The sequence below is a fragment of the Engystomops pustulosus genome, chromosome 4 (assembly GCF_040894005.1).
Source record: "Engystomops pustulosus chromosome 4, aEngPut4.maternal, whole genome shotgun sequence".
Taxonomy (NCBI): domain Eukaryota; kingdom Metazoa; phylum Chordata; class Amphibia; order Anura; family Leptodactylidae; genus Engystomops; species Engystomops pustulosus.
Genome location: NC_092414.1, coordinates 29,315,958 through 29,333,592, shown reverse-complemented (window position 1 = coordinate 29,333,592; position 17,635 = coordinate 29,315,958). Strand labels below are relative to the sequence as shown.

Sequence of the window (17,635 nt, the reverse complement as noted above, 5' to 3'; positions counted from 1 at the left end):
CAAAAATCCAACACTGAGCTTTCAATAATCTGTTGCCTTACCGGACCACATAAGAACCAGGCTCACACACTTTAGTATTGGTTTTATGTTATTTTCTTTGTCTGTTTACAAAATACGGTACGTTGCCCCTTTTTATTCTTATGTTTATTTATTTTAGAGAGGTCAAGGACTTGGGATTTTTGTATGAAGGACACACTCTTGTCTCTAAAAACAATCTGGACAAATACATTCCATACAAGTATGTCGTTGTACGGGGTAACGGAGATGTACACTATGAATACATTTACTGTGAAACTCATGAAAAATCACATGTCAACCGTTGTCTTCATATTCCATCAATGTATGCCCTCAAAGGAGGTGAGATTACAATAGAAATAATATTTTCTTTATGTTTTTGTTATTTTTAATTCATAGAACACTTTACCCATCACTAGCTTCAGTAATCTCATGTATTCTATACAAGCCAGTGTTTGGCCACGTGTGGATGTACAATATCGCTGCAGCAACTTACCCAAAGGCTAGAGGGGACATCCATTTCCAGGAGATGTTAAATCAAATCGAACACTTTTTTTGGTTGATTGGAAAATAAAAACCTACCTAGAAGCATACTACTGTAGAAAGAATATTGATGAAACGGTTATATGTGTAAGCATTAGTTGAAGAATATTTGGCATTAGTGGAAAAAAAAATCTGAATTGAAAGTAATTTCCAATCCCCCGTTTCCTTGTGATTATGTTACATTATTTTATATTCATTTTAGATTCTGATGCTTCTTAAACATTAGGGTTTTGAGTAGGTAATCAATTTCAGGCTGGCTGTCTAGCTGGATTTATAGAGACACGGTCATCAAGAACAGGTACAATATACCTCTCTCTCCCCCACCCTACCCAACTCACTGTGACTTTGTTAACAAGGTGTAGTGCAGGCTTCTCAAACTTCTTCTGCCTATGTCAATGTTGGCTCTGTGCACTGCTGTGTGGCTCCATCCACTTTCTATTGGCCCCACTTGGAAGGGGGCATGAAATAGTGCCAAGATCTGCAGTTTCCCATACAGTGCACACTGCTGAATACATCATGCAAATGAGAGGGACAGCATTCTGGTAAGGACAGGAAATCTGCTCAGGCCTAGATTTGAAGAGACACTGAAGAGTCATTTAAAAGAAGTAACTGGGGTTCACTGGCACCCTAGAGAAAACATGACTCTTTTCAGAAGTTGACTCATCTTTACTAATTTGTATATCAGAAAAAATGGCTGTAATTGGTTTTCTGGGCCTCAGTGGCAGATAATTTTAGGTAATATGGGGAGGACTTTTACACCTTTCCCTGCAGGAGTAAAATTATGGTGGTAGGCCTGATATATTTGATAGTCCCTTTTTGCCTCTTAATGTGAAATGTTAGAGTGAAATGTAATTACAATTACAGTTTGACACTGCTGTTCCGCAGGGATGAAGGGACACTGTACCATATATCAGTATAATGCACAGAGCCTAATTTGTTGGCATTTGAGTTTAGCTTTTCATCGGCCTGTTACCTGCGAGTGATTTTAGTCCAGCAAACTCGTACTGTGCAAGGTTTATTGGAACAAATCTAGAATTACTCTCTGATTTAGTTCACGACTTATGGGTTTGGTCCAGTACATCCCACATGCGTACAGATCAAGTTTGTCAGACCGAACTTGCTTGCGGGCAACCAGCTTTACAGATTACTTGATTGAAGGAGAAGGAAGTACACTAGGTTCAATTGTGGGCTATTTTTAATTTTGGTAATTTTTGTATTCTTTAGAGTGGCACCAATATGATGACGTGTGTCTGAAGAAGAAAGACAGTTTTTTAAAAAGATTCCAACATTTATGGACTGATAAATACAAATCCATCTGTGAAGATAAGAGGAAGGCGAGTGAGGTCATTCTCAGCAGCATTTACAGTATTCTTGGGACCTGCGATGAGATCAATTTGTCCAGCTTTTTTCAACAACTGCAGCAATTTTATTTTGTGATTACAAGGTCACTTGTGTTTGCGGATACAGTATTTCGATGGCATGTTGATGTATATGACAAAGACAAGGTACTTATAGCTGTCATTTATTCAAATATTTGACAAATTTGTGACACATGGTTAGATATTGTGGGGTAATAAGCCAAAGGGATATTTTCTAGTTTTACAAAAAATTTTTTAAAAAAAGCTTGTCTAAGTACTAGGTGTACAAAATATGTGTTTATAGCAAAGCTATATGTACATGACTGTCCATTATGCCACCTCTTTTCGAGGCTATACAAGCTTCTGTTTTTTTCTGATCGAGCAGAAAAAATATAAAGTACCCTATCAATATCCAATGCCTCCAACTTTATAAAAGGGAACCTGTCAGGGTGATTTAGGACACACCACCAAGTACAGGTCCTGTGGTTTAGCCTCCCAAAACTCCCTATGACATTTCTCTCTTTGGCTACTATTTAAAAAAAAAAAAAAAGATGGGTCCAATCTGATACATCAGACTCTTTGGTGCTCCAGGCTTCTGCGTGTTTCTTCAGTTGCTGAGAACTTCTCTTCGGGAGAGAAGTATCATTCTCTTTTTTTTAATTATATATTTGTGGAAATAAACCACTCGTCCCCAAGGAGCCGTGTTTGTTTGGTTCCCAAAACCACCCTTAAAGGAAATGAACCACTGAAAAAACTAATAACCTCCGCTTCTTTTGATGTTGATCCCGTTGCTAGTCCTGACACGCTGGGATCGCCTAGAAAAGAAAGCTATAATTAGCAGCACGCAGTGCAGGGACAAGATGTCCGCTGCTCCCGGCTGCTAATTATGCAATGCGATGGCGTGCATAATTAGCAGCCTGGAGCACCGGACATCTTGTTCACACACTCCAGCTGCTAATTATAACTTTCTTTTCTACATGATCCCGGTGTGTCAAGACTAGTGACGGAAAGTGCTGGGTTCAGCATCAAGAGGAGTGGAGGTGAGTGAGTATAGGTTTTTTTAAGTAACTTAGTTACTGCTGTAAACCACCATAGATATTAATTGCCCATTAAATCTGCGTATGCGTAAGCATATGTTTCAGGACAGTAAATTAACATATTGACTAAGTGAATGCTTGAAACATTTCCATCAGAAGCAGTTAATTATGGTGGAGAAAAGGTTTAAATAAAACTTATAACCTATTCTATATATATATATATATATATATATATATATATATATATATATATATATATATATATATATATTATATTTATATAATATATTTATATATATAATATATTTATGTTATACCTAGGGTACTAGTAGTTTTCTTTGGTTGGGCAGTGGGGCTAGTTCACACATGGTTTTAGGCAGACTTTTCCAGCAGAAAATCTGCATTAAAATGATTAGAATCTGTTTTCTATGCATTACAATTTAAGGCAGTCGCTAATAACAATTAGGCTTCATGCACAAAAGTGTGTGCTGTTTGCGACCCATAGGACATCCGCAAGTAAGCGCCACTTACCTTGCTGATATCCGTTGAAAATGTCTGGCTGCAAATCCGTGCAGGAATAGGACCCGCTCTGTAATTTGTGGCGTGGCACACGTCAGGTTCAAGGTGTGGTGAGACACAGTGCATCCACCGTGCACTATAGAAGGCTAATGGTGGTCATGAGTTAGTGGCAATTAGTGTGGCTAGCTCACGGCCTAGCTAGCTACATTAACACTTGTGTCCAGGTTTTCTGCTACACTCTCCATTCTAGGAGAGAGTAATAGAAACTAAGAAGAGCAACTGAGTGGAAAGATGGCGTTCACAATCGGTTCCCCATTGAGTTCAACGTATGGAACGTTGCCTTTTGTTACATTTCCATCATAATGGCAGAAAAAATACACGGACTTCAGTGCTATTCCACTATTTAATAACCTAAAGGGGGGGGGGGCAGAACCTGTTGAATGCAGTTGTAAACTGAGCCTTACTTGTAGATTCTCCATTTGTGCATAAAATAGATGACTTGTGAATTATACATGTAAAAATTAAATAGCAAATTGGAGACTAATGGGTGGAATTTGCACTTAAATTTTGCTTTAAAAACTGAATTCCCAAAGCAGTTTATTTTCTGCTACAAGTCAATGTATCCTTATGTTTATTTTATTTTTATATTTTATATGTTTAAATGTTTTTAAAAAAACGTTTTTTAATGTTCTGACTCCTGGCATGTAGGTGAAAGATCTGATGATGACTTTGCTCAATAAAATCTGTGACCCCTTCATTAAGAAAAATGCCCAGAAAAGTGATGTAAAGCTGAACAGAATAGAAGCAGGACTGATTTGCCTCTGGATTGCTAAGTTCTCTTCTATTCATATTAATAAAGAGCATTTAACAAACATCTGCTGTGTTCTGTGCTTGGATGAGATACCGAGAGAAAAGCTGATTGGGGAACTTCAACAGGCAAAGACATTGTTCAGTAATGTCCCAGGGTAAGTTTTTCTCTTTTTTTCAGTGGCTTGGTAATGAGGAAGTCTTGATTCCGATATAAAAAAAAATCTATAATGATGTGAGTGTAAAACACATCTGACTGATCTGATTTTTTTAAATGTATGTATTGTTTGTATACTTGAGTATTTTCGGAACATGACAATTTGGTCAGTCATAATTTTGACATACTTCTCTGCTTTAACGCATTTGTGTTTCACCAACCATGTAGAGTGGGCCGTGCAGTGGACACTGTATGTACTACCCCTCCATGATAACCACTCCCACAAACAGTGGTTGGAGGGGTGTGCTAAGAAGATCTGCCCCTCCAACCACTGATATAGGAGTAGTTATCACGAGGGGTGTGCATACAGTGATGACTGCATGACCACCTGCATTATCCACTGGCAGCCAGCAGAACATGGGACATTACAGGGAGTCCCATGCCCTGCTTTCTGCAGCTCTACAGAAACTTTATCAAGGTAAGTATAGTATGTTTTTGGTATTAGTGGCCAACCCCCTGTAAGTATATATTTTTTACATTTCTGGTAGTGTTTACATTAAAACTTCCAACAAACCTTCCTTGTATGACTGCTTGTACAAATATTAACCTAAGACTGTAATAGTTTTTAACTTCCATTGTTGTTCCTTCCATCATGTTTGTTACACAGAATACATGAATTAATAAAGCAGCTGTGCCAGCAATGTATAGATGAAAATGTGGACCAGTGGGTGTGGATTCTTCCAGTCCTACATACATTTGCTATATCCAACACAGAAAAAGCAATGTCAGTTCAAGAAGATGTTTGGGCCGGTCTTGAAGGCCTAGTGTATGCTAAAAGGTAACAATGCTTTTGGTTTTCTTGTTAAATCTGTTGTATTAAAACACACATTCATTAAAGTTCACCAATTTTTTTTCACTAATACAGCTAGACACAGGTTCTCCTACAACCCAATGAACTAAAAGACGCCCTTCTTTTAGCTAAAAATTGTTTCTCTTGCATGCCCTTAAAATCAATTTTTGTTACTTTACCTGGCATACAGCTGAGGGTCAAAGAGGGTGTGTCCTGCTCTTTCAACGGCTCCTCCCCTTGTCTCATGGCTTCGTCTTACCATTTCTCACTTCATGTCATGTGACCATGGTGATGTCATCACCGCAGCCTCCATGGAAGATGAGGAGGAGTAGAAGACCATGGAGGCATGCTGTGATTTTATGTGGTCAGAAACAAACAAGGGGTACATTTTGCAAATGTTAGTGGGTAAAGGACCTTAGATGACATCACCCTGGTCACATCACATGAAGTGCTGATTGACGAGGAAGAGGCATTTACCAAGCCAAGCAGGACACACCCTCTCTGATGGGGATAGCTAAAAGAAGGGTTTTAGTTAACAGGGCTACATGGGAACCTATAAAATGTGGTGACAGGTTCCCTTTAGGATCCCCTAACGCACCAATGAGTAATATCTTGCAGATATTTAGAAGTACTTTATAACCTTATAATTGCTCATCAGTGGCTTCATAAACACAAAGATGGTTAGAGGGCAGAGATCATTGCTGCACACCAATTATTGTACTTCCTAAGAGATGACTAAACTACAGTAATAATAGAATGGTCCCCTGTACTCCTAAATGAAAACTACAGATGAGTGATCAAGGATCTTGTACAAATCTTCCAATTTTCAGGCATTTAATCAAATCTTTTATGATTCACATCAGACAAATATTTTAAAACGGCAGCAGTCACACATCCTATAGCTGAGAGGGAAAACTAAAAACTGCTAAAAAGTTAACAAAACAAAATAGAGGCAGCTATATACCAATTCCCAGGAAAATAGGAACAATATTGGCTCAGCTATTAACTGCACCAAAGCACCCCCCCCCCTCCCTCTACCTTGGTAACACGCCATGCCATACCCATTTTCTTTTTGCAACACACATGCCACATTTAAAAGGCCAAAAAGTCACATTTTCCAGTGCCCAAGGCATGACTTTGGTTTTGTGGAAATACCATAGTTAAATATCCTAGTAAATTAGTTCAATGAAAACATTTCAAAGATGACTACATTTAACAAGGAAAGATTATTATTTTCAGGGGCAAACCACATTTCCTCCATTTTAAAGAGGCTGTCTCCTTGTTGTTCAAGAAAACGTGTATGTAGCATTCAGTTTTGGGAATTTAGGTGAACATCCATCCTTGTAATACAAGGTTGGATAGCATCAGTCTTTAACCAGCAGCTTGCTTCAGTTATTTAGAACAATGATTATAAGAATCTTGATTTTTATGGTTCAATAGGGTTATTGATAAGTACAAAATAGGACAAACAAAAAGAGCAGGAAGACCACATGATGGGCAGATGTTCGGGTCGCAGCCCCATAATGAACTATGGAAAGAGAAGAAAATATGTTCAGTCAAGCATCCAGCTCCAATAAACAGTACATAAAAAATAGAAACAATGTGCAATGTAAACAGAAGATGGGAAAGGAAACTGGAAAGGGCTACGGGGAAAAGGGGGGGGGGAGCGTTGTGGGAGGGGGGGGGGAGCGTTGTTCCTCACAATGGCAAAGATGGGTAAACTAAGACCAAAGGTGCCACATGGAGCCAGTTGGTAAAGGCAGGGGAGTCCCTAAATATAATCCATTTGGACCAAGTAGTATGGTATGTTTCCAACAAGTTGCTGTCTAAGGCCCTGAGTTCCTCCATGCAACGGATACGGTCAACCTCCTCAACCCACATTAACTTTGTAGCTGTGGACATACATTTCCACAGCCTCGGGATTACCAGTCTTATTGCCACCAAGAAGTGCAAATGCAGAACTTTCATGATGTCTCCTGATGTTGTATTACTATCCATGCTCCCGGGTCATCTCGGAGACAAGTTCCCAAGGGCTCTGCAAATTTTTCTATAGAGATCCCAGAAAGCAGTCCAGGCAACCACTTTGCAGTCCCACCAAACATGAAGCATAAAACCCCAGGCCAACTGGCTTCTCCAACATATAGGAAAGGCAGAGGGAAATTTTAATAGATTTCAATGTTAACGGAAACCGTGAGGAATCTACCATCAGAAGTAGATCTTACAGTAGATTACTCCTGCCTGCCGTGCCGGCTTGAGCAAACAGGCGCCCGTCCACACTTTTGTTCAACCCGGTAGGGAGCGTTTCCCGGTAGCAGTTGGCAGTGTTGTTGGTGCTTGAAGAGAATGCACTAGAAGGTGGGACGGCAAATACTACTAGGGAGGGAAGTAGCTTTTGCGCCCACAATGCTGCTCCATGCCCCAGTAGCATTTAAATGTAATTAAATATTACTTTTAGTGAAGTTTTTTTTTTAAGAAATCTAGGTTCTAGGATTAGTAAAATAAAGATTAGGGCAGAGGCAGGCAGGAGGAATCTACCATCAGATCTACTTCTGATGGTAGGATCCTCATGGTAGGTTTCGTTTAATGGGTCTTCATAAGCAACCGCCGCATTATATGAATTTATGAAAATACCACTAGTTTTATTACCTGTATAATGGTAAAATGGTCCGTTAAACCAAAGACTGGAATTTCTGTGTCTAATCTGAAACTTTTTCTTTGTTAAGCTTCAGGGATGTTCTGGGAAAGATGAGTAAAAAGAAGTATTTACTCCAATCGCATCCAGTGGTGATCCAGTCATGGCTGTGCTTGATATCACTTGAACAAATGGTGAAGTTTTTGGAAGAACATCCAGTACCAATTGTGGCTGTTCTCACAGCCTGTTACTTTAAAATTCCTGGTGCTAATTATTATGAGAATGAGGTTAGTAGGCTATTAAATATAGTGTATGTTTTCATTAGCCAGCTGGACATGGTGCAACTGTGTTAGCTGGAACAGTTTTACTCATTGTTGAGCTGTACAAATAACTGAATTTGAATTAGTTCTGTGACATCACCACTGTACTGCTGCACAAATCATTTTCTATTTTCTGTCTTCAACCTCTTTGCCTCTTGGCCTAAAAGACCAGGTCTCCTTTTTCATTTCATACATGTGTCAATACAAGAGGTTATAACTTTGTGCACTTTCACGTAACAAGGTGACTTCGAGATTGTTTTCCCGTGACACATTGTACTTTCAATTAGTTAAAATCTTTGGATGTATCTTTTTGCATTTAGTTATAAAAAAAAAACAAACAAACAAACTGAAATTTGTCAAAAAAAAATTCGCCATTTTCAAAGTTTTAAATTCTCTGCTTTGCAAGCAGATGGTCATACTACCCAAATAAATTCATAGCTAACATTTCCTGAATGTCTGCTTTATGTTGGCATGGTTTTTAATGCACCCACCCATTTTTCTAGGATGTTATGTGGCTTAGAATTTTGGTTGCAATTTTTTACATTTTTATGAAAATCCTATTAAAACTATATTTATAGGGAACTGCTCAGCTTTAAGTGACTTTCAGAGGCCTAAATAAAAGTAAAACTCCCTTAATTACCACATTATAGAAACCACACCCCTCAATGTGCAAAATAGGTAATTACTTACTGGTAATTGTATCATAGTATATAAAGCTGGAAAAAGACACAAGTCCAACCTTTTAGGTATTTAACAAATGTTTGTTCCAGTAAAAAGAGAAAAGTTTTTTTTCAGCTATAATGGATGTGCAGACTGCTGCTTGGACTGGAGAGACTCTAACTGTAGCAGAAGAAAAGAAACTTGCATTCCGCACCAAGTGTAGATTTTAAAAATCCACCGTCTTTATTAATCTTTCATCTTTTTAAAAATTGATGGTTTGTATTTGACTAACACGTTCGTATATATTACTATTCCACCTTGAAGGTCACTAGTTTCATGCTCTTCTGCAGAGTATAAATAACCCTGTATGAGAGACCTTTCCTAGTTAAGATCAACCACTCAAATGCCAGGTTGTCGAGTGAAGAGATCTGATCCCTGGAAGATAAACTGGGCCCTGGGACAGGAGATCGGGTTGGATTACGGAAGGATCTAGGAATCCTAAACTGATGGTTCTTTCTGTATTGAGAACCATGCTCGTCTGGTCCAGAATAGGGCTACCACTATGACTGTTGCGTGCTCCTACCTTATCTTTCTCAAAACTTTGGGAAGCATTATTAGAGGAGGAATAGTGAATGCAAGACTGAAGCTCCACCTTATCAATAGTGCCTCCAAGCCCTAGGGTCCATCCATCAGATCCAGCGGACAGAATTTCTTGACCTGCCTGTTTTTGTGGTTGGCAAATATATTTATTCCTGGGACTTGCCAGAGGCCTACTATTTTCTGAAAGATCTTTCTTTCAACATCATACCCCTTGGAATAACTGGATATAACTTAAGCAGTCTGCTTGTAGATTTTCCTTCCAGTTTCTGACATGGATCTTAGAATGTTTTCTGCACTCAAGAAATTATGGAAGGTTAGTTGTGTTAGGGAAGGACTTCTGGTGCCACACTGTCAATTCACAAAGGCCACTGCTGTCATATTACCTGACATTGTCAGGTCTGACCCCTGGATAACTGACAAGGATCTTTTTATCACCTCTAGGACTGCTTTTAACTTCCTGAAATTAGACAACCTGATTGAGCTGGCTAAGAACCTAACAAAGCCCCCAACCCCAAGTGATTGCATTGGTCACCACTGTCAACAGCTTTTCCTTCTTCCAGGCAACTCCTTTCTGGAGATTCTCTGTAGTCAGACAAGACATCCTGAGGGATGTTCCATCCCAGAGGTGTAGGCAATGAGTATAGATCTGGGCCCAAGGAACCTTTGGGATGAATGCTGTGAAAAAACTGCTACCCTCATTACCTTCCTTATCAGTGGTGAACTGATTTTCAACAATCCCTGTACTGCACCTTATCTTCTCTTCCAGCAGAAGCAATCTCTGACAGGCGGAATACAGATGTTTGCCCAAAAATATAAAAATATCTTCGGTTCTGAGGGTTTGAGGGACAATTTTTTTTTTTGTTTAATTAAAATTGACTAGCTGAACCTGAATCAGTTGCCTATTCACGGTCTCCTGTGATTTCCCTATCTGAAGGAAATTGTTGAGATATGGAACAAATGCCCCCTCTTATTTCCTTATAAAGGATGCCATTTCTGTAACAGTCTTTGTAGGCTACTGCCACCCCAAAAGATAAGGCTCTGAATTGGAGATGAGACCATACTCCTTCCAAGAGGATGGCAACTCTCAGATACTTATGTGAATCTTGATGTATAGGGACGTGGTAGTACACGTCTGAGAAAGAAATCGATGCCATAAAAAAATCCTGATAAAGAATATTTATTGTGGATATTGGTTATTTCATCTTAAACTGCTCAATTTTGAGGAACCTGTTCAGTGGTTTTAAATTTATTATTGTGCTTGATGAGCCATCTGGTTTCTTGATGTGGAACAAGGTTATATAAAACCCCTTTCCCTCCTCTTGAATGGAAACCCTTGCCAGAACTCTTTTTTTGCAATAAGGTCTTTATTTCCTTCCTAGTTGTCCTTCTATCTTTGGGTATGGTTGTGTTTCCTAGAAGAATGCCTTCTCCAGGATCTTGTCCCTAAGTCACTCCTGGCTGAATTTGACATTGCCGAGAGCCTTAACGCATCCACTGACGCATTGGCTTTGGATTTCATTCCTAATTTTATCCTCCCAGTTAATTGAGCCACATGAGGAGTATTTCATTTTGGCAGTGCGTGGCACAAATATTTTCTTTTCCAGTCTCTTCCATTCTGTTTTAATCAGAGACATAATATTCTCATGAATTGGGAAGACTTTACTCTTTCTTTCACCCAGACCCTGAAACTTAACATCACGAATTGACCGTTGTTCCTTTTCTTCCTCAAACTCTATCGAAGCTCTGACCAACTTTGGCGTAAACAGTTTGCCCGCTTCCTCATGTGAATATGAGAATATTTCTACATCTGAATCTGCATCAAATTCCGAACTATCAGATTTTCCAGATCTGCCAGGGCAGTCAGGAGATCTTGCCTTATTCTAGAAGTAGATCTTACTGTATTATGCACTTCTTACCTAATAAAAGCCAGCATAAAAAGAAGCCTGCTTGTACCTCGGCCATAATTTTCTGCATGCAAGGCTAACATAAAAGCTTTTTATAAGAAGACTGCAGGCTCACACCACAAACTTTACATTCATGGTTCTTCGCTTTCGTTGATTTCCCAAAGGGGATCTCTTCCCACTACAATACAACAACATAAGAGACCATTAGAATCCATTTTTAAGGCCACGTTAGGGCTGTGAATATCAGCAAAGCTAGGTGAGTGTCTTCACTTACTGAGGCCTAGACATGCCATGGCTAAGGTAAGCCGTATTCCGAGGGTGCTGCAGCCACCTGGGTATGATTGGTGGCTACTGCTTCCCCTCACTCCTATGAGGTTCTCATACAGGTCAGGATAACCTTACTGAGGTTCTCACTGGTCTTCCGCAAGTTACGGCAAAACTACTGAGGATCGGGAGGAGGTGCTGGAATTTATGGTCTGGGTTTTCCTGTCCCTGGGGACAGACCCCTCTCTCTGGTGGGTGCTGTTTTGGAGAACGGAGGAAAACACTTTTGGGAAGTTTGTTAACCCTTTAGATGTTTCACATTGGTTAGAACAAGATGGAGGTGGGATTTAGAAATTGTAATTATTTTGGACAATACAGTAAATTTGGCCCAAAAATTAAACATTCACAATGGAAAATAATAAGCTCCACAAAGTTTGATACCCAATTTCTCCTGGGTGTACTGACATCCCATATGTGATAGTAAACTTCTGTATGGGCGTAGAATGGAAGGAGCGTCGTTCAGATTTGTATTTGCGAGATGAGATCTGCTTTTCAGGTACATAATTTCAGGTATTTTGGTAAATCAATAATTTTATTAACTCTTTCTTGGTGGCGGAAATGAAAATCATCAGTTCATGATTTATGATTTTTAGAATACAGGCGGTCCCCTACTTAAGGACACCCGACTTACAGACAACCCATATTTACAGACAGACCCCTCTGACCTCTGGTGAAGGTTTTTGAATGCTTTACTATAGTCCCAGATAGCAATAATCAGCTGTAAGGTGTCTGTAATGAAGCTTTATTGTTAGTCCCCGGTGCCTTTACAGCAAAAAATGTTTAAACTCCAATTGTCACTGGAGCCAAAAATTTTTTTTTGTCTGGATCTACAATTATAAAATATACAGTTTCGACTTACATACAAATTCAACTTAAGAACAAACCTCCAGACCCTATCTTGTATGTAACCCGGGGACTGCCTGTAATAATACAGTGAACAACCAAAAACAAAAGCTATGGGTAGCTAGGATCACAACGATACCTCATTTATAAACATTTTTAATTTTTGCCCAATATTACTGAATAAAAACAATGCATCAGCATTGCAATATTTTCAGAGGCATAACTTTTACATTTTTTTTTCGGTTCACAAAGCTGGTCAATGGCTTATTTGTTGGAGGAAGATATATTTTCAGCAGTCTTGTTTTGAGCCACGTAACATTTTTTTTTTAATCACTTTTTAGTGCGGTTCCAATAATGACTGTTTTACTGTACAGATTTTTATGGACACCATGATTCCAAATATATATATATTTTTTTTTGTGTGTGTGTTTTTTTTTTTATACATTTTTAATTGTTTCTATGGGAATGTGTAATGTGTAAATCCTATTATTTTTTTTTTTATTTTTTTTTTTTAAATGTTTTAAAAATTTTTTTCCAATTAAGGTACTTGCAAAATGGTCATACATTTATGTCCATTTGTGCCAAGCGATTAAAGAAAATCTACCATCAGAATCCATCATGATAAACCAGGGACACTTGCTCATAGATTCTTCATTGTTAACCTTGGCCTCCTAAAACCAACTTTTAAAATTCTGCTAAATTATGCTCCCTTAGCACTTTCCCCTCTCTCTGCCGGATGTAATCTCACAGCAGCAGAAGAAGTTTTGAGCATACAGTGGGAGGGGGGAAGTGCTCCTGCACACTTTTACAAGAAACTGCACCACAAAGGGGCTCCGATAATGACCACTATAGCCCTTGTTGCTCATTATCATACTTTTAAAAGTTGATTTTAGAAGGATGGTGGCCATGGATCAACAAATATCAGAAGATTACCACAGTCACGGTGCCTGGATCTATGAGTAAGTGTTCTTTGATTGGAGTTTTATTTTTTTTTTTTTGTACATGCAGTCCCCGGGTTACGTACAAGATAGGGTCCGGAGGTTTGTTCTTAAGTTGAATTTGTATGTAAGTCAAAACTGTATATTTTATAATTGTAGATCCAGACAAAAAAAATTTTTTGCCCCAGTGACAATTGGAGTTTAAACATTTTTTGCTGTAATGGGACCAAGGATTATCAATAAAGCTTCATTACAGACACTTTACAGCTGATCATTGCAGTCTGGGACTATAGTAAAGCATTCAGAAAGCTTCACCAGAGGTCAGAGGGGTCGGTCTGTAACTATGGGTTGTCTGTAAGTCGTGTGTCCTTAAGTAGGGGACCGCCTGTATTAACTTTTTGTAGTGGATTTACTTCTTGCGTGCAAACTGATTCACACTATTGAGGGCATACATAAGTGCCCCATAGACGTCAATGGCCGTTCAGTGCGATATGGTGCTGCACACTTGTGGCACCATACCGCTTCGTACACGGGGAATTGATAGGATATGGCCTGTATTTAGCTGTGTTACGACCCTGTACCTAATGCATTACTATGGAGAGGGGAGGGGCCACCCCTCCTCTCCATGGCGCCGGATGTAGCCAAGTGGACATACGTCAGTGTGAATGCGCCCCAAGACTGGCTTTTTAAATGGTGGGATATCTCCTCCAGGTTAGATCTGATGGAGGTTTTACCTATAGACTATAATAAATATGGCAGGCTGTTTTGTACATACGAACACTCCACATCATGCCCAAAGTGGCATGTGGTGCGTAAATCCACTGAAATTGGTGATAATTGGGCTATATATATGCCGCCTCCTACCAAAGAAGGCATAGCATATCTGGCCCAGTGTCTTTAGACTGAGTTTACAGATCCATCATGTGGTATTTACAATTTTTTTTGAATTGCTGGCGACTTCTGAAATGTAGTGATGCACAAATAATGCACATGCAATGACCCTTTATGCCTCTGCAGGCTGTTGCCGACGAATTGCCCAGCAATTCGTTTGGATTAAGAGTTTGACTTGTCTGTTGCAATGAGTGCAAAATATTGCAGCAGAAACACAGAAGTTGTAAAGTTGACATGTGCTATGGCTGTGCAGAAGGAGGCAAAATGAATCAAATAATGTCTTCCTCTTAGTGGCAGCAGTCTGTGCTCAGTCTTCCGCACTTGGTGAGAAAATAATTTTACTGGCAAAAAATTCCCATTTTTTATGTGTGTGAAAATAAAAATAGTACTTATGAGCTTGAGCATGTTATGTGTTACATTCTAGGTTATTATTTCTTATTGGTGTTTTATGTAATTTTTTTTTAACAGAAAGTTGAAGAGGTTTTAAGAAAAATACTACAGATTATGGAAACACAAGGAAAGTAAGTAGAATTAGACAAAATTTAAAAAAAACTCCAAATTATTTGTAATTGGGCAATATGCATTCCTGGGAAATCTAGAATGATCCACTGTAGGGAAGTGCTGGAAGTGAGAAAATGTCTTTTCGAAATCAGGATCTTTATTATAGGGGTTATCCGGGTTTTAAAAATTTCTTATGGCTGGGCTGGGGAGGGATATTTATGTGGCTGTATGCTACAGGGGGCGCGCTGGCTGTATGCTGCAGGGGGCGCGCTGGCTGTATGCTGCAGGGGGCGGGCTGGCTGTATGCTACAGGGGGCGGGCTGGCTGTATGCTACAGGGGGCGGGCTGGCTGTATGCTACATAGGGGTCTCGACTTATACTCGAATATATATGGTATAATTATTCATTATTTGTTTATTGGTATGTGTGAATGCATACCCAAATCCATTGCTGTTTCCTGGAGACTCTGCTTCCTTTTGTGTCATTCCACCCTTTTTTTCACAACTGGTAGTTGTCATTATTTTGAGTCAAAGTAAGACTAGTATTCTTACAGTGCATACTCCTAAGTGCAGATCATAAGTGCACATCTGAATTATACCAGAATTAAACCAGTAGTTAAAAGGACGCTGCTTGTGGCAATAAAAATATTTTTTCCCTTATTCTTCTCATCTCTACCTTTACCCCAATATCCCAGCACCTGCTGTTTAATTCTGTCTTTTATCATCTCTTCTGCTCTCTCATGTAAAGACCTCTGCTGTGTTACACTCAGGATCTGTAACTGACAGAAACCACCACAATCTCTCTCATTCTCTCACCTGCTATTGCCATCTCTGCTTCTCCTTTCCACTAGTGATATTTCTCCAAAATGTGTCAGACTGACCCCCTCCTTTCAAACCCTTAAAGTGTAACCGTCATTCTGAGCAAAAAAAAAAACTAAAATACATAATTCTGCTCCAGGTGTCCCTGGGGATCATTCCTCAAAATAGTTTGCCTCTCGTAACTCATTAAGTACATTTTTGGCTCAAAAAAACTACAATCAGCAAGATGGAGGGGCGGAGCCTGCCTCCTGTCACCTCATCACAAGCACCTGCTGCTGACCAATCACACCAAAGCTATCCATCTCTCATATCTGTCTGTCTGTCTACCTATGTAAACTTCAGCACATGAGGGCACAGCTTGGAGTCTCTTCTCTTCTGCCACTTCCTGTGGAGTGTGAGGTGATGGGGGAAGGGGGGGCAGCAGTCTCTGTCTGTGTGGATTGTTTGTTTATACAGTATACAGGTGTAGGGAAAGCTGAGGGAAAGATAAGTGTAGGTGTTTGGTTATTACATTAGTCAGTGTTCCTGTCAGCACATGACTGCTGCAGACATGAGGTAATCAGCTGTGTACAGGGAGGGGGATGGGGATGTGTCTCCTGCCCATAGTCTCAGCTTCTTTCTGAAGACGGGATGAGCTTAGCAACAGACATATGTGAGATTGCTGACAGCTAGTGGAAGTCTGCAGAATACAAGAGGAAGGAGCAAGATTCGGGTAACTAATCCAATTGCAAAAGTGCTTAAAATTACCTGCCCTACAACATATTTGTTTAGGATCTACAAGATGCAATAATTGCACTGCTCTGTTCCCTTGCCTCATGTCTCCATCTACTCTCCCATATAGATTGTTATCCTCCTGGTACTCTCCTTCCACTTGTTCCAGATATCTGTAGTTTTTGTATTTACTTTTGTTCTTGTCTTAATGTAATGTATGGGAACTCCTTATTTAACCCCTTAACGCTCTGCGCCGTAGCTCTACGGCGCAAAGGTATAAGGAGTGTATGAAGAGGGCTCACGGGCTGAGTTCTCTTCATACAAAGGTGGGGGCTATTAACCCCCTCGTTGCCGGCGGCATTTAAAAGACGGCGGCGCGCGGGCGCCGCCATCTTTTTTTCGATCGCCGTGCCCCCGAACGTCATCGGGGGGCGGCGATCGGTTGCCATGTTAGCCTCGGGTTTTCGTTTGACCCGAGACTATCTGGCATCTGCAGATTCGTTACAATGAGCCAGTGGCTTATTGTAACGAATGTGCTGCAAAAATGCCATATATTGCAATACAGATGTATTGCAGTATATGGTAGCAGCGATCTGACCATCTAGGGTTAATTACCCTAGATCAGTGATGGCTAACCTATGGCACTGGTGCCAGAGGTGGCACTCGGAGCCCTTTCTGTGGGCACTCAGGCCATCACCAGAGATGACTCCAGGTATCTTCCTGCAGTCCCAGACAGCCCAGGACTTGCTGTGCACAGAGCTATTTTAAAGTGACAGCTCTACCTGGGACTATTTTCTGCTTTATTGGTGTCCTCAGGTGCTAGTATCAATGAAAACTGTGACAGAGAAGGGAGTATAAATCACAAATTACATTTCTGTGTTGGCACTTTGCGATAAATAAGCGGGTCTTTGTTGAAGTTTGGGCACTCGGTCTCTAAAAGGTTTGCCATCACTGCCCTAGATGGTCTAAAAAATAGTGAAAAAAAAGTTTAAAAAATAAAAAAAATTAATAAAATATTAAAAATTCAAATCACCACCCTTTCCCTAGAACTGATATAAAACATAATAAACAGTAAAAATCACAGACATATTAGGTATCGCCGTGTCCCAAAATGCCTGATCTATCAAAATATAAAAACGGTTACGAGCGGCGGTGACCTCCGAGGCGGGAAATGGCGCCCAAATGTCCGAAATGCGACTTTTACACC

The 17,635-nt window shown here is 39.9% G+C and overlaps 1 protein-coding gene across 3 annotated transcripts in view; it reads left to right on the top strand.

The window, feature by feature from the left end:
* LOC140126319 (E3 ubiquitin-protein ligase RNF213-like) overlaps positions 1-17,635 on the top strand; it is a 136,022-nt gene that overhangs the window by 27,286 nt on the left and 91,101 nt on the right. For all 3 annotated transcript variants that reach the window (XM_072145607.1, XM_072145608.1, XM_072145605.1), the window contains 6 exons: positions 158-357; positions 1,783-2,063; positions 4,181-4,437; positions 5,104-5,274; positions 8,010-8,205; positions 14,867-14,919. In XM_072145607.1, the coding sequence (XP_072001708.1) occupies positions 158-357; positions 1,783-2,063; positions 4,181-4,437; positions 5,104-5,274; positions 8,010-8,205; positions 14,867-14,919 (1,158 nt within the window). The remainder of the gene's footprint in view (positions 1-157; positions 358-1,782; positions 2,064-4,180; positions 4,438-5,103; positions 5,275-8,009; positions 8,206-14,866; positions 14,920-17,635) is intronic.